The 22,373-nt window shown below is 48.7% G+C and overlaps 1 protein-coding gene across 1 annotated transcript in view; it reads left to right on the forward strand.

Moving 5' to 3' along the window:
- The first annotated feature begins 14,834 nt into the window (after positions 1-14,834).
- LOC119335635 (endo-1,3;1,4-beta-D-glucanase-like) overlaps positions 14,835-22,373 on the forward strand; it is a 12,513-nt gene continuing 4,974 nt past the window's right edge. The window contains exon 1 of the mRNA XM_037607745.1: positions 14,835-15,144. Coding sequence (XP_037463642.1) covers positions 14,922-15,144 — 223 coding nt within the window. The 5' untranslated portion in view covers positions 14,835-14,921. The remainder of the gene's footprint in view (positions 15,145-22,373) is intronic.

Genomic DNA, 22,373 nt, shown 5'->3' on the forward strand with positions numbered 1-22,373 from the left:
GTCTGCGTGCATGCCACCCGAAATGACTGCCCCACATTCATGTCGCTCTACAGTGCCAGTTCCGCATTGATGTCGGCCCAGAGCGGACGTGACCTCTTACTGGTGCTGGCATTGAAACGGATCACCGCGAAATTTCCGCCCGCACTGTGTCCGCGGTGTCCCTGCCTGTTCAATGCCGGAGAAGCGTTACTCGACGGGATGGATATCTACCGCATTCAAATGAGCTGCATGTATGTATGTCTGCCGCCATTAAATACTCACGCCAGCCGAGAAACAAACTCTGGCTCGCGCATTGACACACCAAGCCGCTTGGCCACACGACATCCGCTATATAAACGAGGCCACTCCCGGCACAAAACCGTACCACAATTGTTGGGCGTCATCATGATCATGGCAGCGCGGGCTCGATTTTTTTGGAACGGCATATTCCTGGTCAGCTATGGTATGCACGAAAGGAAATAAGTACGCAAGACATAAACACACTTGTCATAGCGGAGTGAATCGACAATGGCATGCATGGAAGGAAATTAATGCCCTACTGGAGATCTTATTAACTTGAGAGTGGTCCGTTCAACCCCAACAAGGTTGAGTCGTAAGATTTTCCTTGCAATAGGGTTGACAAACTATTTCGCAACAAAAATGAGATTGACAACCAAATAGTCTTTTCCATTGCCAGATTACATTGGGCACTAACAAACTTGGCAAACAAATCAGCAACACAATTTTCTCTAGGCTATAACGTCTTAAACAAAATTTTCTCGTAGGCGGCAGCCCTAGTTGTCTGCATGTTGTGTTTGTCTGTCCTAGCACTTTTGGGTTTCGCTGCCCACTAGTTGTGTTTGTCTGCCCTAGTTTGGCTGTTTCGCTCACACGAGTTGGATGCGCGTGTTCACCCGGCTCGGTGTCAGGCATTTGCTGCTGGGCTGTTCGGTCCGCAACATCAACAGCCGGTCGTTGTTCTGTGATAGCTGGGAGCAGGGCCGGTCCTGAGATTTCAGGGGCCTGGGGCGAAACTACAATCTGAGGCCCTTCGGGGAAGATTTAAATTTGTATAAAAGAAAACAATTAAGTGCATTCAAAATCAGTGTATATATCAAATAATGTTTTATATATTACCTCCAAAAATTTCTCCTAACATTTTGTGATGCAAAATCGCTAATGATAGTATCAATATCAATTTCTTCAAGCAATTTCTTCTCCGTGCATAAATTTGCCAAGTCATTTAACCTCTCTAGCAATTTCTTCTTCCATTTTAGGCCCCTTTTTCACTAATATGTCCCTAGCTTTGTTATCAAGATTACCCCAATTACTTGATCATAAATATCCATAGTAACAACCGGTTCCTCATCAACACTAACAGATTATGTCGCAGACGAATTAAATAGGGCTCATGATCACTCACATTGGTATCATCCAAGTTGATGTCAACATTGTCTTCTGTAGGAGTATGACGAGCATCCTCCTCATCGGCACTAGTTCGGTCATATGCAAGAACTATTGCCAACTCGTCCGGATTTCCTGAAGTGCTCGTATCGCTCTTATAATATTAAAAGGGATCCTCATAATGCTCCTTTCATCTCATCTACCTCCTTCCTTTTTGTTTTTCACTTTCAGATGTATACTTTCTACCCGAACCCAACATGGCCGTGCTGCAATTGAAAGGAACAATTTACTTTTAAAATTAGCACAAAGCTATGGAGATATTAGAGATTGATTACAGAAGATCTTCATCTAATGTCATGAAAAAACCTGCTAGGGCATAGACGCATAGTAGTATTGTACCTTCTCTTTCTTTGTAACCTGACTATGTGTGCTTAATGATTGGAGAGCCCGACAACAATTTCCTGTTGACCTGTTCTATCGAGAAAGAATTGGGAACAAGCAGTAGAAAAAAAAACAATCAGGAAGAAGAACAGGCAAGGGCAGAGGGGCGAGCAAACGTACCTTTTTGGAACGAAGACGCACGCATCATCCGGCTTTAAATTAATAAAGACACAAGGCAGCATCCACAAACAAGTTCCGAAACTTACAAACCAAAATGACAGAAGTTCCACACGCGTGAAGGCCCGACAATGCAAAGTTGCAATAAGCTAGCAAATATAACAAACTTAAGCTCTCGGCCAATCATAAGCTATAACTCAAAAGATTCAAGCTTGCACTCCTTGTTGCCTCGCTTTCACCATGCACAACTTGATTTTCTCCATAATCACGATTATGCGGTCCTCGTCATGCTGCTTCCCCAATGGCGCCCAAGCCTGTAAGAAAATATGGCATTTGAAGAGAATATCAACTGTGTGAGCAGGGAACTTGTGTTCAATAGTAATTTTGTTCCGGACCACCCAAATCGACCATAACAGCGCCCCTACGCTACGCCACAGCAACCTCGCGTTGGCACCCCTATGTGCCTTCAGCAAGTTTAGTAAGTCATCGCTAGTTTGCGGGTTCCAATTCTGTTTGAATGTCTCCCTAACGGTGATCCACGCAAATCTAGCTAGACAGCACCCAAAAAACATGTGGTTAGCATCTTCCCCGTGGCCGCAAATGGCCAGGACCCGTTCACCGGGCCATTCCTCTTGGCCACATTATCCGAAGTAGTGAGGAGATTGCGACACAATTGCCACAGGAAAATTTTGATCTTGAGGGGAATGCCAGTCTTCCATAGCCCCCTAGCCATATCTAGCACATTCCCCTCCGTCAACTTCGTATATAAGGACTTGACCGAGAATTTCTGGGAAGCCGTGAGGTTCCAGGAGATCTCGTCCCGTTCCTGGCTTAGAGTCTGCCCCTCTAGGGTGTCTACTAGCACATTCCAGGAAGTGGCCTCGCCGGCCTCCAACGTCCTGTAGAAGGATATCGTCGGAGGGTGAACCCGAAGGGCGTCAGCGACCGAGATGTTAGTGTCTGTGGCCAGTTGGTACAGCTCCGGGTGTGATTGCCACAACGAGGTTTGCCCCCACCACAAGTCAAGCCAAAAACGCGTGGATGTGCCGCTATGAACGAGAAACTGTGCACCCACCGTAAAGGCCAGTCTTACCGCTTGGATCCCGTTCCAAAACGCTAACCCTTCAACTTTACCTTGAAAAGATTTCCATCCGGGGAATATTTAGCCCGTAGGATATCCGCCCAGAGACTTGACTCGTTTTGGGCAAGGAGCCACCACCATTTGGTGAGCAAGGCAACATTCATGAGCTTTGAGTTCGTGATCCCCAAACCACCGAACTTTTTTGGTCTGCACACCGCAGCCCATTTCACCAAATGATACTTGCATTTCGTCCCAGTTCCGTCCCAAAAGAACCTGGACCGCGGGGTGTCAAGTTTGGAATGGACCCCGTCCGCTAGAAGAAACATCCCCATCGTAAATAGGGGGAGGGAGGACAAGCTAGAGTTGGTCAGAATAAGCCTAGCGACTATGTTCCCGAGCGTGTCTGACGTGTGCTTGCGGAGTTAAGCCATTTCTTCCGCACGCTTTGTGCTAAAGAAGTATGTCGTGAGAAGATAAAAGAAATGCATAAGAAGGCGCCGGAGTTGATATGCAAGCTAGAGAAGATCTTCCCGCCAGGCTTCTATACTCCGATGACACATCTTATTTTGCACCTCCCGAACGAGGTATTGTTGGGGGGCCCTATGCAGAATCGTTGGCAGTACGGCCCTGAGAGACAGAACAAGCATCTGAGAAAGAAATGTGGAAACAAAGCTAAGATTGAAGCTTCCATTGTTGAGGCAGTTATCCTAGAGGAGGTGGCAGACCTCAGGACAGCCTACTATCCGGACCATGTTCCCACGTTGCACAATAAGGTGTCTCGATACAATACAGAAGAACCCAAGTATAAACCCAAGTTGCCTCTATTCATCGGGCAAGGTGGTAGGGCTGGATGCTCGAAACCTTATGTCATGCCACGAGATGAGTGGGAGGATGTCATGTTCTATATCTTGCACAACATCAAGGAAGTTGAGGATGAGTGGATGAGTTAATACCTTTGCACCATTCTTTTAGTCAATTTGTTATGTTCACTTTGCCTAGTTCTTATACCGCTTTTCTTATTATAGTTGATTCGTTGAAGAAGAATGGACAGGAATGCTGCCTCCTACTGAAGCGGAGGCACTTGCTCTTCTCCGAAAGGGTGCTGATGGAAGGAAAAATTTTGTTGCGTGGTTCATGGAGAAAGTAATTTTTCACACTTTCAATTAAACTCATGCACCCTATAATTTCAATTAAACTCATGCACCCTATAATTTCAATTAAACTTGTAGGGAAATGATCCGACCGAATCAATGGATGAAGAATTGAGATGGGTTTCCATGGGTTTTGACCCTGTCGTCATGACATGCGAAAAGTATGATGTGAATGGGTATCGCTTCCATACAGAGGAGCACCAGAACAGTCGGCCTGATCCCAAAACCATAAATACCGGAGTCTTCACTGAAGGAGATAATAACGTAGATTACTACGGAAGGGTAGGAAAAATATACGAGCTTACATTCAAACTTGGCCGCGAACACCTAAGTCTCACTGTGTTCAAATGCCGATGGTTCGACCCCAAAAAGGGTCTGAGACATACGCCTTCTGTTGGTTTAGTTGAAGTTAAACCATCAACCGTCTATGCCGGAGCTGATCTCTTTATCGCCGCTACCCAGGCCACACAAGTATATTATCTGCCTTACCCATGCCAGAAAGAGTACCTAAAGGGTTGGGAAGTTGTGTTCAAGGTGTCGCCGCATGGTAAGCTACCGGACCCGAACGATGATGATTACTACAACATAAACCCAATGACATACGAGGGAGTGTTCTATCAAGAGGAACATGATGACGTGGTCCGAAACAACGAGGATGATGACTTGGGTTATGTTGACCTGGACCCAAACGACGACGACGCACGGATTGATGGTGAGGCAGTTGTGAATCAAAGAGACATAATTATGCTTGAAAAGTTAAATGAAGACGCTGACGATGAGGAAGAGCCTCCACCTCCGTCAGACAATGAAGAAGATATGCGTGATAGTGATGATGAGACCGCTCCACAAATAGATTACAATAGTGATGATTCATATGGGTTCTAGAAAATGCAAGTTCTTTTAATGATCATTACAATAGTATGCTTAATGTGCTCTTCTGGTATTAATGTTTTTCCTGTATGCTTGTTTAATTGATATCCTTACTAATTGTTTATTCTCTTCTCAATGCAGGTTTGCTAATCATGGGCAAGTCCAGCGGCGCCAGTTTCCTCAGTAAATTTAAAGGACTTACTCGGAGTGGACGAGCCCACAAGGTTCCCTCCCGACTACGCGAGGATGACACCTCACAGGGAGGTGGAGGGGTCGGGGGAGGAGACCCTAGAGGAGGCGGCGGTGGGGGGAGAGCCCCTAGAGGAGGAGGAGGTGGGGGGAGAGGCAGCCGGGGCAAAAAACTCCGGGCCGTGTCCAAAATAGGAGGGTCTTCTTCGATGCCCTCCCATACAGAGGCACCTTCTGAGTCTGAGGAGGAGGAGTATGTTCCTGATGGCGAGGAGGAGGAGGCCGAGGAGGAGGGTGAGGAGGAGGAGGCCGAGGAGGAGGGTGAGGAGGAGGAGGCCGAGGAGGAGGGTGAGGAGGAGGGCGAGGAGGGTGGAGGGGAGGTTGATCCCGAGTTGTGGGGTGACTTGCCACCGGGTGCTCCGCAGGGGTGGCTGCGTGGTAATGTCGGACTACCTACACCACCTTCTATCGAGGAGCACAAGTGGCTCATTGAACCTGTGGGGACAGAGTAAGTGCCTCTCAATCATATTTTCAACACATGACAATATTTTCTTATTGTACACATGGCAATCATTTGATTCTTTTGCAGAAACTGGATCCTTCGTGGAAAGGGACGTAAACCGAACGGCCTTATCACTGTCCTGTTGAAGCAGTTTTGGCCTGGCCTATTCTGCCCGCGGCCAGACAGGGACCCGCAGCTGCGGGTTTTGGCCACGAGATGGGCTCACTATGAGGCTTGCAGCAACGCGGAGTACGGGACGGCCGCTAAGGCCGTGATCACCAAATTTTGGGTAAGTTCTCTTCTGAATCACTTGTCTTCAGTTTCGTTCATAGTTTATCATTGAATCACTCAACTCATGCCTTGTTTGCTTCTGGTTTATGCAGCAACTCTATAGAGTTCTTGACGAGCACAAGGCTAGAGCCGACGTGGTCTTACTTGCGGCTGCGAAGAAGAAAGCTCGTCAGTTGCAGTACGAGGTGCGCTGGGTTGCCGTCTCGCAGTACTACCACATCTACCTGCACCAAAGGATGACCAAAACTCAAGCGCAGAAGCAAAAACTTACCTTGAACAGGGAGCAGCTCATGATGGTAACTATTACTGACTTTTCATTGTTTCAAGCAGTCAACTCTATGTTTCGTGCTCACATGTCATGCTTCCAAAATTTGCATAGGTTGTTCCTCGTTGATGCTATGGAAGGCATGACGGATGGGCGAGTTTGGTGGATAGGTGGCTCGGCGCCGATGCAGAGTTTGCTGCCAAGAGTATCAAGGGCCGGGCTAACCGTGGAGGCGACGGGACACACGGCCAAGGAAACAGGAACCACTGGAGCTTCAAGGCCATGAAGGTATATCTATGTGCATGATGCATTTTTATTCTTCTTTACCATCATGTTCTTATGTATGGCTAACTTCTATTTGACGTTGTAGGAGGACAAGTTGAAGAGGCCGCTCTCAGACATGGAGTCGTGGAAGCTGGCCCGCGAGCGGAGTCATCGCAAGGAGGGCGAGAGCCAGTACTACGGCAAGACCGAGGAGCACCTGGGGTCTTACATTCATCACTATCAGGAGTTGCATCCGGATGTTCCTGTTGCTGAGGTCGCCGAGTCTCAGATCGACGACATGGCGGTGGTGGCCATCCAGGGGAAGAAGAATGGCCGGTATCCGTGTTTCGACGGCTTGATCACTCCTTCAATCTCGTACACACAGCTTCGGGCTACCAACCAAAGCCAGTTAGAGAGTACGGGGCGTTCACAGACTCCCTTAGCCCGCCAGCATGCTGTAAGTACTTCCTCTTTATCTTTTTCTATCTAGCATTCTCAGTTTATTTTCAGCATTGCTCACTTAGAAACAATCTAAATTATGTAGGCATATAAGGAGTTTGTCGAGCATAGGAATCTCGAGGTGCAGGAGTACTTGAAACGAGTGAAGGAAAACGATGATTACAACCGTCAGATGATGACGGTTAGTTTTGCCCTCTTAAAACCAAGCTAAATTTTTACACTTTCATTCCTTCTGATCTTCTAGTTTGCTTGTTTAACTAACATTCAGGCTATGTTGGCGTCTTGGAGTAACCGCACGGATCCACCACAAATGGGACCCCCACCACCACCTGCGGGAGAACCCCCACACGTGCCCACGTCCGATGAATGGGTGGCACTAGGAAGTGATGGCCCGGTTAGTACATTTACCTAACTACTGACAAACTAGTTCTCGTTCATTCAACACTATCATATCATATTTACCGTTAGAATCTTTTCTGAAACATGTAGGGGACCGGTGGCTCGACTCCTGCTCCGTCGACCCCAGTCACTCCGATCTGGCAGAGTGGTGGTGGTCGCGATGGCGGTTTTGGCGGAGGTGGTGGTGGTTTTGGCGGAGGTGGTGGTTTTGGCGGAGGTGGTCTTGCTTGATGATTCCGTGCATGTGGCCGTCGTGCCATGCCTTTCATATTCCTACTTCTATGATGTTTCATGTCTTGCACTACTTTTATATTCATGAACTTGAGTCGGTGATGATCTTTAGATGATGTGACGAACTTGAGTATGTTTAGATGATGAACTGTCATATTTCTGCATAATTTCATATTGTTCTGTTTTCAAATGCTGTCAAATGAATTGGAAAAGAGAAAACAGGGAAAAAAAACTAAGCCCAGGAGTCACCAGGGCTCGCCACGTGGCATATCTATGCCGACGGCTTTGCCTAAGCCGTCGGCATAGATGGAAATATATGCCGACGGCAAAGCCATAGGCATATCTCTGCTGCCACGAGTAACCAGGAGACGACACGTGGCAGAGCTATGCCTACGGCAAAGCCGTCGGCATAGATTCATCTATGCCTACGGCTTTGCCGTAGGCATAGCCCTGCCACCAGGAGTACCACAGGTTGCCACGTGGCAGAGATATGCCGACGGCTTTGCTGTCGGCATACATCTACCACATGGCATTGCATGATTCGTCCGCGCTTTTGACGGCGCCGTCCGCGGCTGTCAGACGGAAAACATTGCCGACGGCTATACTATGCCGACGGCTGACGCTAGGCCGTCGGCATAGACCCCTATGCCGACGGCTATACTATGCCGACGGTCTGACAAGACTACGCTGACGACATCTACGCCGACGGGTCTATGCCGACGGCAGCCGTAGGCATAGATCTATGCCGACGGCTTAGGGGCCTATGCCGACGGCCCGTGGCCGTAGGCATAGAGCGCGAGTCCGGTAGTGATCCTCGTCTACATGTTCGGCTGATCCATCGATTACTACGTTTTATGACGGCATGGATGGCACACAGCTAGGTAGCTGATCAATAGTTGATGATGACTTGGGAGACGTCCCATCGGGAATATTTTAGCTTGTTTGAGTGAAGTATAAACGTGGTAGCCATGAGAGGACTGACCAGCTTGTGTGTATGGTGACTTGATTGTTGTTATAGTTTCGGTATATGCCGCAATGTCTATTTCAAACCATTTTACTTGGCTTTCTCGCTAGTCGACATTCTTGCAAACAAATATTTATTACGTAGCAATATCGGATAGCTCACATCTTACACTTGAGCATCAAGTACGGGAAATACACATGAGCTACTGGGTGCTTCACACCTATACATGAAAATTAAATTTAGAAAATACCAAAAAAAAAACAATCTGGAATTTGGGGATATCAAACCTGGGTGCCCAATCTACTCCTCTGTGAAGTTTGATGAAAAAAATAATACCAGGAAAGGTATCCATGGTGAAGGAAATACTGTCCGAACTAAAATCCATCCAAACAGTTTTTCTATACATAGGAATTCTTTATCTTTTATGTAACAGATACGTTTCCTGGTATTTTTTTCACGAAATTCCACACGGGAGTAGATTGGACACCCAAGTTTGATATGTCAAAATCCCAGATTTTTTTCTTCAAATTTCCTGGTATTTATTTGAATTTAATGTTCATATGGGATGTGGAGCACTCCGGTGTTACAAATCCTCTTGAGAGTGGTTTTTGTGCACCCACGCACATTGCACCCCTAGTGCACCCACGATCAAAAACTTAACAAAACATTTCAAAAAATTCTGAAACTTTATGGATGTGATTATGATCAAATGTTTTATGTGCTTGCAAAATTTGGTAGCGAAATAACATCCAAGGAAATCCGTACAAGAAAAAACAAAGTAACGTTTGACATCCAGAATAGAAAATTACAGCCAAGTCCATTGGGAGCCTCGTGACCTTGACATCCAGAACATGCTGGTGGAGTGCCTCTGTCGCCGCTCGTCTGCTTTGTATTTCGAGTCGGCCATCCATGCAGACGGAAAGTCACTGCTTGGCCAAAAGGCCTGCCCTGGAGAAGTGGTCATTGTCGAGATTGGCGCCTGATCCCATGAAGAACAACGATTTTCCAATGCCACTATCGCCGGAGACACCATCGCTGACATTCTGCAGGCCACCAGGCAACTACCTCCTACACACCACCTTACCAGCCCCACACAACTACCCGGTTGAAACACTGGTGCAGCGACGAAGGAGCCGACGGACAAAAAAACTCAAAAGAGCAGTCATTGCCATGCCGACCGCCCAGAGGAACGAAGATCTCACCTGATTTGGAGAACCAAGAGCAAAAACAGACTCAATCTCAGAGAACCAACGGACTCACTGGCAACCGTAGTAGGGGGGAAGGGGGATCGCCCAGATGCGACCCAACGGTTTCGCCTCGCAACTTTCCCACAATTCGGTATGCACATGATACCTTGCTGATTATGAATGCCTCAACACAGGAACTCACTCATTTCAAGTCTGTGCTGGATGGATATACATGTGCTTTTGGGTAAAAGTTAGAACCTTCGTAAGCAGCAAACGTTTGCTGGGAGGCATGGCAATTGTGAACATTTTTCATAGCAATTTTTGTTGCCCGCGGATGGCAAGTTTAGTGGACAAGTACGAAAAATCCGCTAAGTTTATTTTTTTTGCTAGGATTCGTCATGTTTGCTAACTAAATTTTCCATCCTCATGGCAACTAAAATTTCCACAAAAATGTTCATCTTATCATTCCTTCTTGGAGAACGCCAGGCGAATAACATTCTGTAACAGTTAACTTTCATAAATCCTCACAATGCCAATTAAAATTACTGAAGACTTGGTGCAACACTTCTCATCAATCCAAAGAGGAAAGCCCCCTTTCACTTTCCTTGCATTCCCCTCAGTATATCTAGTATAGGATGGATCAATTTTGTAGTATTACTAGTGCTAGCTAGTTTAACTGAATAGAGTCAATTAACTTTTGTAGCCACGCATGTGAGAATATCGCCGGCGGCTGCGCGGGGCAGGGTGGCTGGAGAGATTGGGGGCAGTTGGTCGCGGGCACTCGATTGTCCAGTGCGCGGGAGCGGGCGCACGAAATAAGTGGCGCGCGATGCCGTTTTGCTCCGCGCGTTGAACCAACTATACCGCACACGCGTTTTTTGCGCGTTTGCGGAAGCGCCAATTCCGGCTGCGCGCCCAAAAAAGGCTATTTTTCCAGCGTGCTACTAAGATCGCGTGCCCGTTGTACATTATAAACACCTAACTGTCCGAACTGATGAAAAGAAGACTGCCATATGGACGTGGGGATAGAGGAGGAAGGAATTTTTGTCTTGGATTTTGAATGTAGGGAAAACAGGCAATTGTTAAATAGCAAAGCTGATTTACCAAGGCATTACCTATGTAACGGGGTGACTGAATATGTTTCAGTAATTAGTCGATTCTGTCTGATCCATTTCATACGAATCCAACTTTGCTCCTCTATCGTGATGTTTCCTCTTTAGCTGGAATTGACTGATTTTCACAAAACTAACAAAAAAGTTGCATGAGGAATAGCAAAGCCGATTGACAAAACGTTCGGGTCGCGGTACACGAGTCCAACGCAAACTCTGCGCGTAATACGTACGTACTCAACTTGTTGGAATTCAGACCCACTGTAGACCGACTTGTAGGAGTACCTGGTAACATGAACAAACTCTACATATTGGACGCAAAGCAAAGTCACTGTGAAAACATCCCAACGCCAGCCTATAATCGAGCTCACACCTACTTCCTCCGTTCGGAATTACTAGTCCAAGAAATGAATGTATCTAGATGTAGTTTAGTTGTAGATACATCCATTTTTATGACAAGTAATTCTGAACGAAGGGAGTACTATATACGAGTACGAGCGGGCGAGTCAGCGAGAGAGACAGAGAGCCAATCCACTATATACGAATTTACGTACTTTTCATCGATCTTCAACCAGCTAGCGCCGACCGATGACGCACGACCATCATCGTGTCTCGATGCCGGATACGTGTTCGTCGATGATGCACAGCCACCATCACGACGGTGGCCACCACCATCATCATCATGGCCGGCACCCGGCGGCGCCTGGTTTGCAGGTCGCGCATGCTTGCCCGTCCTCTGTCCTGAATTTGACGACGGTACAGGCGCCGGTCGTTGAACCCGTGCCGGCGTGTTGCCGGGTTCTCGGGGTATGTGCATGCGCATGCACGTTTTACTCGATTAATTTCTATAACCATGGATTAATTACTAACTAACTCGATTGACCGTTTTTTGATGCTTGTGGTATAGTGTGTGGGCGGCTTGGTCCTGATCGTGATGTTCATCGTCTTGTTCCTAACCACGATCTGTGGTGTATCCCTTTAATGACGGACTTGATGACACTGCACTGGAGCCCGCAGATTACTCAATTAGTACTCCCTCTGTAAAGAAATATAAAAGTGTTTACATCACTAGAGGGAGTACTTGGCAGACCTAGGAAGTAACTGTATATTTTTTTATTGAACTGCAGAATCGTAGAAAACTCTTCTATGATAATTTTCTCATTAATATAAAAAATATTTACACAGAGCAAAATAGACTAAATGAAGTTTTTTTAGTAGATTTTATTCCTCACATAATCGACATGTCATTTACAAGCAAATGAGAAATAAAATCAGGGATTTCATCCTCCCCAAAAACTGAAGATCTATTTTTACTAAAAGAGTACTTTGCTATTTTGTCTCCTACCTTATTGGCCTCCCTGAAACAATATTTGAAGGATATCTTTGCATAGTCCAAGATCATATGGTTGCACTCCTTGATGGTTGCGACTTCAGGTCCTAAATAGTCCTCTATTTTGTTAATAGAATCCACAGCAAAGGAGCAGTCTGACTCAATTTCCACCCTAGTACAGCCTATCTGACTCGCCAAGTACATCCCGTTCCTTATTGCGATTAGCTCTGCTGAATCAACACACATATATTAGGCAGAAACCAACCAGCTGCAGTTATGGAGTCACACCGTTCATCACGAGTCACTGCACCACAAGCACCTGAAAGTGTTTCATACTGAAAGGAGGCATCAACATTTATCTTCACCATCCAATTTCCCGGTTTTTTCCACATGTGATCATTCTTTCGTACTGGACCTTTAGGCGTGAGTGAGCTCATGTAATTCATTGCTAACACTTTGCAAGGACTATCTAATTCTTGGGATGTTGGCACATATGGAAACTAAGATCTGTATATTGTAGTAAATCTCCACTGCTACTACCCACGTCCTCTTAGTATTTTGGATTAAACTTTGACTTTTAATTTAACTACCAAAAAATAGGTTATATACCACAAAAATAGTATCATATGAAATCTAAAAATATACGTCATGTGACCTACAACTTATATTTTATTAGTCAAACATGTGATGAAAGTTTGACATAAAAAACAAAATGGAGTAATAAACCCAGACGGAGGTAGTACTGGCTAGCTGGTTGAACCTAAATACTGTAGAGTAGTACTACGTGAGCTGGTAGCCATGTGAGAACTGATAGATGCTATGCGGCAGTCATGATAATTATCATATTTTTGCGAATAGTCATGATAATTATCATGTGAGACCTGGGTTTTTTTTTCAATTTATGCAGCCAATGTTTCTCCGAGAGGTAATTGTAATAGAAGTACCATCCTCGCTACGGTGATTATCTAATCCAAAATTTACATCTACACATTCAGTATTTCCCTTTTTAGAAGATTTTATTCATTTGGATTATGTGTATCACATATAGGAACGAGGCATACTTTGATACAGCCCCTCCTAAAAAGGTCTAATGGATACTAGAGTCAAATAATGCTAGACCTACAAAAATCTACAAATATTTTACTCAACTTTCCAAACTAATATCCCCTATTACCAAACTAATGGAGTAATATTTTGCAGATGTAGCATTACTCGTCATTATGCATATTTTCCTCCTCTAATCCTGTACTCATCATTCCCAGACTGAAACAGAGGTTGCCAATTGAACTAAATTTCCCCGGCAGCATCCCTTCAAAAAAAAAAAAAATTCCCCGGCAGCATTTTCCTGGGACCTAGTACCCCGTCCTAAATATGTCTCATGGATTCTAGGCACCCTACCGTTTGGCTGTGGCGAGCAATATTTGTTGGGTTGCATTTTTTCAGGACAGCAAGTGCTCTATTTTTTCCCATCAAGAAGAAGGAAAACATTACAAAACTCGGTCAAAAAGGAAAGAGAGAAACAAAAAATAAATAAATAAAAATCTGATACATTTTTGACTAGCCAGTAACGAGTCACGAGCTCTCCTTTGTGATTGTGTAAAGCCTGAAATAAATCCTAACTTTGTAGAGGCCGACGTAAATGAACCCTCACCTCCAAATCCTTAAAGTTGATACCCTAACCTCTCTGATCCCGGTCTTTTCAAACCCTTGACACGCTTGCCGCATTGGGAAAAGAGATAATCCCAGCCGGGTTCATCAGCTACTCTCGCTTGGCACACCAAGGCTTGATGGCGTCGACGACAGCCGCCTCCAGCTCGCCCGGAATGGCGCCGACGGCCGAGCCGGCCCCGTCCGGCACACTGATCAGGTCGGATGCATGAGTCTGTCTGCAGCGCGGTCTTGAGCTTGATGAGAGGATTTCCGTAGCCATCGCTCATGTCCTTGCCCATGGTTACCATCGGGTCGGGCTTGCCCAGCTGTAGCATCCTGTTGAGGAACTCGTCGGGCGCCACTGCCGATCACCGTTGCACTGCACCTAATTAGTTTTTCTTTTGGAACTCTGCACGTACTTAGTTGGGGAGCGAACTCATGGGGAGATGCATATGATAGGTGGGCCCATGTAGTAAGTCACTGTAGAAATCAATCCCGATTGGGATCAGACCCTTCCAATTAAACCAAACAAGATTTTATTCATGCACTGTCAAGATTGACCGGGATCTGTAAGTACATGATACCAATTTCAGAGATTTAAAGGTGATGGTCCATTTGTGTCGGCCTCTACAACCTTGAGGTTTATTTCAGGCTTCACTCTTTGTGATTAAGGGCGCCGACGATTTTCGGTACAGCCACCATCGCTCCGCGCCTCGGCAGTCGACGACGTCGCCTAGCCTAGCCACCTTGCCCAGCGTCGATGACTCGCTCTGTTGAGCAGTTGCACACCTGTTTTTGTGTGCAGTTGCGTGGTCTGCCACTTTAGGATTGGTCAGGTCAATTAAATGCGAGAACAGAACGACCTGGTATCGCACTCATCAGCCCTGGAGTCGAACAGAAAGGAGGAAGCAACGTGGCAACCTCCACACCACTGCCCCGAAAGGAAAACCTCCATGCCACCTACCGTACCGCTAGCTGCAAATCAGTGAAGTCAAGTAGTCCACCTACCGCACATCAAGCAGAGTGTGCTAGAGAGCCATGGCTCTGGAGGTTCTGTACCCGCTCTTCCTCTGCCTCGCCGTGCTCGCCGGCACGGCAGCCTCCGCCCCACCACACTCGCGGTGCCTAGACCACCCACCGGACTTGACGGCCGCCAGGGTCGAGTCCGGAAAGGTCGTCCATGACTTCGCCGGCTACAAGGCTTACGTCACCGGCGCCATCCACTCCGACCGCGCCGTCGTCCTGGCCTCCGACGTCTTCGGTTAGTTTATTTGACTAAACTGTACATGGAACATGTTGGCTCAGTCTATATTTGTGCAATTTTTTTGCCTATGGCTTGTTTTCCTGTTGTGTGAAGGAGAACTGTACGTATGAACATGGCTTTTGCATTTTCATTTCTTCAGGATTCGAAGCGCCGTTGCTCAGGTTCGACAATCCACTGCCGATCATTTTAAGTATTTCTGTTCCATCAAAAAGACCTGACCACTATTTGTTAAGTTTCAAGTGTATACATGGTTTTGTTTCGAAGAAAAGAAAAGTAAATTTATGCGTACGGAATTCAACGCAAAAATGGATGTCCTGGATATAGTGTGTCCCTGCCGTGGCGGCAACAACTTTCCCTTTAAGCTGTCTACTTTGCCGTAACTAGAACTCACGCTTTTTTTCCTACTACCCTCCCCTCCCCTCCCCTCCCCTCCGACCCCAGCGCACCTGCCCTGCGCCGGCGGCCACTCCGGCCTCGGCGCCCACCAAACCCCGCCGGCTTCCGCTCCGGACCCGGCGGCCACCATGGCATCGCGGGTGTCGCTCTTGGCAGGTTCGTCGGACTCTTCTACCGTCCCTTCCCCCCTCCTGCTCCGGCGAGGCCGGCGCTGCGCTCGCTCGTCGTGGTCCCGGACGTCGTCGGCACGGCGCGGGGTCCCATCGTGCGCGGTGCTCCTTCTCGTCCCCCTGCGTCGGTGCCTGCTGCGACGGCCGGGGCGTGGCAATCCCGGCCTGGGCGCCGGATGGCTGGCCCGGAGCTGCGTCCGCCCCCGGCTCCGGCGAGGCGATTGCCGCCGGGCCGCTGGCCGAGCATCCTCCCCTCCTCCCGGCCCCCAAGGAGCCGCATCCCAGCCGAGCTGATTGGCTGCTGCTACAACTGTGGAAGTGACAGACACATCTCTGCCCAGTGCACGAATCCGCCGGTGTGCGCGCGTTGTGGCGAGCACGGCCACATCTCCAGGTTATGCACCAACCCGCCGACGCCCTCGGAGCCCTTCGCTGGTGGATCCCCCCTCCCCCCCCTCCCCCCCGCGCGTGCCCCCGGCGCTGCGCCAGCGCCCCCTTCGCCGGGGCCGCCCCTTGTGGTCGCTCGGCCGAGTGGGCAGTCGCCGCCTCCGTCGCGACTGCCCTCTCCGCCGCCTGGGCCTCCGCCAGCGGGGGCGGTCCGCCTCGGCGTCTCGTGGAGCCAGATTGTTCGTGAGGAATCGGCGGACAGTGTTCAAGGTCCGGGCTTTTCGGTCCCGTTCGAGCCGGTGATGTCGCCGATGCTCTCGCGCTCGCAGGTGGAAGATCCAGTAGATTGCGTCTTCTTGGAGTCCGGTCCGGACTTGTGCGCTCTGGAGGAGGAGCTGTCCAGGGCGGCGGTGGTGACCGTGGTGGGTTCACATCAGGCTACAGATCTGGCATCGGCGGCAGCTGTTTTGGTGGACGAGCTCGAGTTGTTGCCCGGCGACATGTCAATCAGAGAGTACTACCCAGAGGATTTTCTCGTCTTGTGCAGATCAGTTGAGCTGAGGAACATGGTGCTCAGGCGTGGCCACACTGGGACGCCGCTGTTCGACCTGGTGTTCTCGCCGTGGTCTCGCCGTTCATGGGCAACGGGCATCGCCATGCCCTTCTTGGTGCCGCTGGCGCTCCGAGGGGTGCCGGCGAATGCCTGGACGCGGTGGAATGCGGAGGTGCTGCTGCATGGGCTCGGTTTGGTGATCAAGGTTGCGTCTTCCACGGCGTCCCGCAGCGATATGGTGGAGTTCAGGGTCTGGCTGCGGACGGATGACCCGGCGAGGATCCTTGCCAAGCGCATACTCGTAGTGGAGGAGCAGGGCAGGCGAGGCGAGCATGCCATGGCCGCGGGGCATCAGGATGATGCTCTGTGGTACCCAGCTTCTGTCAGGCAGATCGGTGATGCGATGCGGGTGGATGATCTGGCCTGGGCGGCACCTCCACCGCCGCCTCCCTCCCCGCCTTCAGCTGATGACGATGGTAGTGGCGGTCGTGGTGGCGCGAACCGGGGTCCGCCGGCGCCGCCATCCAGGGCATCGCCGGAATCTTCTTTGGTGGACTCGGCCCCTTCGCCGGCGCAACCGCAGCAGGGTGGTGGATTTTGAAACCACGTGGGCGGTCAACATGATCGGGTGGACTGTACGGGCGATACGGCTGATGCGACCCTGATCGTGGGTGAGGTCAGCGTGGAACGGCCGTTGGTGGAGGAGCGGGCTCTAGGAGCTTCGATCTGCACGGAGGCCCCATCGGTGGAAAGCAGGATTGGTCCCTCTTATCATCAAGGGGGGGGAGGCGTGCAGGCTATGCGCCAAGGCTGTTGGTCCGACAAAACTCTGTGGCTTTGATCAACCAACCAGAAGGGGGGTTTGCGCCGCCCGAGGCGAGGTCTGGGCGGACAGCGCTAGGCCAGCCAGTGTCGAATCAGATGGTGGTGCCTGGTGGCCCGGTGGTCACAGGAGATTCGGCAGGGATCAAAGTTGGGGATTGGGTGCTGTGCCTCTCCCAGGTGGAGGAAAGCCCAAGGAGGGAGACATGCGCCCCGACCGAGGAGGATTTGGACTGCGACAACTGTGGCAGTTTTCTACTGGTGGATTCGCCTCGCCATCTGGAATCCGAGGACAGACTAGTGGGGCCCGTGCTGCATGTGGATGGGACGCAGCCATGCATACGTGGAGATGGATGGTTTTTGGTGAGCCTTTCTGAGCATATTGAGGAACCGGATTTGCCGCCTACCCCCGCTATTCCGGACCCATCTCCTCACGATAGGGTGATCCAGGTGTGTGCAGAGCTCAGGGGCAACACCACACCCATCCTGGAGCAGCCAGCATCGAGGGGCATTGGGACGAGACAACGGAGGGCACACCGGAAGAAGGCGCCTGTGCCTACGCCCAGACGAAGCGTGCAGCTATCCATGGGAGGACGTGGATCTCGAGCTTCGAAACAGCAGGCTGTCCTGATTAAGAAATTATGCCTCGCAAACGAAGCTGACCTGATAAGCGATGACACCCTAGAAGCATACGCGAGGCTGTTTGACAAACCACTCATGGATTGCCATGTCAAGGCGATCTTGGCTTTGTTTGGTTGGGAGGAGTGATATGATATTCGATCGCGACGACCGAATTGATGAAGTCATGAACTATGATTATGACGATGACGAAGAACATGTTGATCCTGAAACAACAAAGACCGGCGAGGTATATATATTTATATAAGCAGGTATCTGGTGATCATCACATGTTTTAAATGACTTGAAGATATATTAACGAATCGATCTTTGTTCTTTCAGCCATCCGGATCGAGCAAATCTTCAGGCAAAAGGACGAAACGAGGCCCGAACAAAAAGTTGAAGGAGGGCGTAAAGTACAATATCGAGGTAATCAGACCTAGTGGCGAACCATTAGCGCCTAAGAAGATTGCGGACAAGTTCGTTCGTCAGTGCAGAGTTCTTGTGAAGGACCAACTCCAGATCTCCCTTCAAGAATGGAGAGAGCCAGCAAAAGACAAAAGACAAAAAGACAAAGAGGACGCTGCTCCACGTCCAGATGTTACTTTTGTCGACAAGAATCAAAAAGATCTGCTTTGGGATACTCTAATGGAACATTTCACCCTACCGGATCATTTCACAGAAGCAGATGTGCAGAAAGTCGAGGACGCTGCTCTTAGGAAGATGGCGGTTGCATTCAAGAACCACAAGAATCGTGAATGGGACAAGTACGTCAAGGGAGGAAGGAAGACTCCAGTATTCGAGGGAACACTGGAGAACCAACGTGCTCATTGGGACAATTTCGTGAAATTCAAGGATTCGGAATTAGCTAAGGAACGGTCGAGAATAAACAAGAAGAATGCCGAAAAAAAGGATAAGTTCCATAAGCTGGGGCCAGGTGGCTATGCGGTGGCAATGCCTAAGTGGGATAAGTCTGAGAAAGAGATGGAGGATGCAGGTGCCACTCCGGTTACTAAGAGCTGGCCCCCCAGGGTCAGGACTTGGTTCTATGCGCATGGGGGGGAGTTGGACCCGAAGACAGGCAATGTTTCGACGAGGGCAAGTCTGAAGGGAGCCGACGATGCGATACTTGTTGCAATATAAGAGGCACGATCGTGGGTGTTCCAGCCCAACAGAGAGAACGACGAGCTTACACGTGCCCTGGGAAATCCTGAACACCCGGGAAGAACACGAGGCAAGGGCGCTATTCCGTGGTATGAGGGGTTCTCAGACTGGAACACCGACTACAGAACCCGTGCGAGAAAGAAGATTGCGGAGGAGAAGAAGAGGAAGATGGAGGAGGAGCAGAGGAAGCGGGACTATGAACGCCTTCAAGACCTAGAAGAAAGTCAAGCGGAATTGGTAGTCAAATTCCAGCGGCACCAGGAGCAGATCGACTCACTTACCCAGCAAAGGGGGTCTCAGCAGCTGCAACAGCTAGCGAATGATCCAGCATTGGATAGCACCGCCCCATCCATGCCGAGAAGCAGCGTGGGTTCCGCCCCGGACGATGCAATGCTGGGTAGATACCCCGTGGATGACATCACGGAGAACACTAGCTGCGAGCTACACATCAAAATGAAGAACATATCCATGAAGGTGGCGAACGCCGTTGCTTTTACAAATCCCCCCGAGGCAACCTTCTATTGCAACCCGATTCCAGCAGGCTATGCTCGTGTCTTGGTTGATGAGGTGGTGGACCCATATTCGGAGCTAGAGCTTGACTATCCTGGAGGTGACGACGAGCGCTTTCTCGAAGACGCCAAACATCGTATCATCCTATGGAAAAAGGATTGCATCATCATTCGAAGGCCACCGACACCGCGTCAGCCGACTCCTCGTCGAAGTCCGCCACCGAGTCAGCAGTCTCCCGCTCCTTCAAGTCCACCAAGTCCGGCAAAGTGTCAGGCCACTCCTCCTCCAAGTCCGGCAAAGTGTCAGGCCACTCCTCCTCCTTCAAGTCCGCCACAGCGTCAGATATCCACTCCTCCTCCAAGTCCGGCACAACCTCAGGCCACTCCTCCTCCAAGTCCGGCACAGCTTCAGGCGGCCACTCCTCCTCGTCCAAATCAGCCCCGTCAGCCGTCTCCGCCGCCTCAGCAATCACAGAAGAGACACCCCGCAGCTATGGTGCGTAGCGGTATGAGTCGAGGTAGTACAGGAAGTACAGGCAGAGGCAAGCGATATAAATATGGTCCAAGCCTCACGCCTCTTCCGCAGAGGGCTTATGACAGGTCCGAGGAGGAAATCACAGCCATATCGAAGTCCGAGGTGGAAGCCCATTTTGCACCGAAACCGCCACCGCCGCCAAGGGAGAAAGTGCCTGAGGAAACGATTGACCACTTCATTCGTATGGCTCAACCACCAGCTCCCGAGCCTGTTGACACAAACTATGAGCGCCACATCAGGAAGTTAAATCGAGCACGTGTACGTAAGGAGGCGAGCTCGGGATCGAGCAAACAAGAAGCAGCTGTCAAAAAATGCGGGAAAATCATTCCCCAGCTGGGAGAACAGGCAGCGCAATTGATCCCCTCGCTTGTTGTGCCAACAACACGTGACAGTACGCGCGCCCAATATTATTGTGGGCAAACAGTTTACGTTCCTGAGGTGGGCAATGTGGTAATAACGGAGGAGCATATAATGCAGGCTGAAGTTCTCAAAATCACTGTTGGACAACTCCTCGAGATCGAGCCCATGCCTGTGCTTAGAGAGGATGAAATAAAACGGAAATATGTCCGGGACCAACCTTTGGTCGAGCCAGACAAGGTCAAGAACCTCCCAACGAGAATGTATGAATTGCATCAATGGTACATGAACATTACCAAGATTTCCGATCGATTGTGCCTCATGGTGAATGTCAAGGAGGATCATTACTACCATGAGAAAGCTGTGTCCGTTGAGTATTTTGAACTGTTTCAGTTATACAATCAAGACGCACTCGACAAATCTATCGTCAGTTGCTATTGTCTGTAAGCGATTTCTTTCTGTAATTTAAGTCTCAAGCTAGCTGTTGTGATCCTTATCATTACCTGTAATTATCCTCACTATATTCTTTTCTGTGGTATTATATGTAGGATGAAGATGTATGAAATGAGAAAAGGTGGACGCTATGACATTGGGTTCATTGACCCAAACACCGTTAATGAATACACATGGAAAATAGATGAACGTCATCAAAAGGCCGTAGAGGACAGCATTCTAGAGTTCTTGAAGCGCCTCAAATACAATGAAGATATACTACTTCCTTACAACTTCCAGTGAGTCACACTGTCTTGTACTACAAATTCTCTGTTTTTGCCTACTAGCTAGCTACATGTTTTTGCTTACATATGCCCGCTTAATTAAGACATGCAAACGTGTGTGCATGCAGATATCACTGGGTCTTGTGTATCATTAAAGTTAACGCCGGAACAATTGAAATACTGGACTCACTACTCAAAGAAAAAACTGACTATAACATCTTATTTGGGATAGTCAACAGGTAATTTCAATCATTATTAACTATATATCTCGGCCTATTTAGTTCGTCATTTCATGATATGAACCATTTAATAACCCCTTTATTCATTTTCTTTTTCGGCGGGCAGGGCTTGGGCAAGGTTCATCAGGGTTACGGACGGCGAATGGAAAGAAAAGCTTAAATGGGGAAGACCCAAGGTAAGTAATTAAGTAGTACTAGCTAGCTAGCTAGCTGCCATCTCTTTAATTATCATGCTTGATTAATTATTATCTGATCAAATTCCATTCTCGTAAAGGCCCTAAAGCAGGCGCAGGGGACTGATCTGTGTGCATTCTGCGTTTGCGAGAACGTTCGCATGATGGCATCCGAAAGGAGCAGATCTCAAAGACAGGAATGGGTACGCTTGTCAAAACACTATTCACAATTTTTACACCATTATCGGTATCTAGTCACACAACTAATACACATGCATATTGATCTCCTTCTTAACAGTTCAGAGAGGTGCGGGCGAAGCTCCTAGAAACGGAGCGCGTAGAAGCACTTCAAGAGGAAATAGCGGGATTTTTGCTCGACCAGGTCATAAATCCGAAGGGAGAATACTATTACCCGCTACCGCCCAATGAAAACCACTTCCAATTGTCATCGTGCTCCGAAGGCACCAATTAGGCTATAATGCCACTGGCTCCGAAGGCAACATGCATATGTAGGAGAAATTGTATATAGCTATACATGTCTGTTTGTGTGAATTAATTAATATGATGGTTTGTGAGACATTGATGAT

This window comes from Triticum dicoccoides, chromosome 7B, assembly GCF_002162155.2.
Source record: "Triticum dicoccoides isolate Atlit2015 ecotype Zavitan chromosome 7B, WEW_v2.0, whole genome shotgun sequence".
Classification (NCBI taxonomy): Eukaryota; Viridiplantae; Streptophyta; class Magnoliopsida; order Poales; family Poaceae; genus Triticum; species Triticum dicoccoides.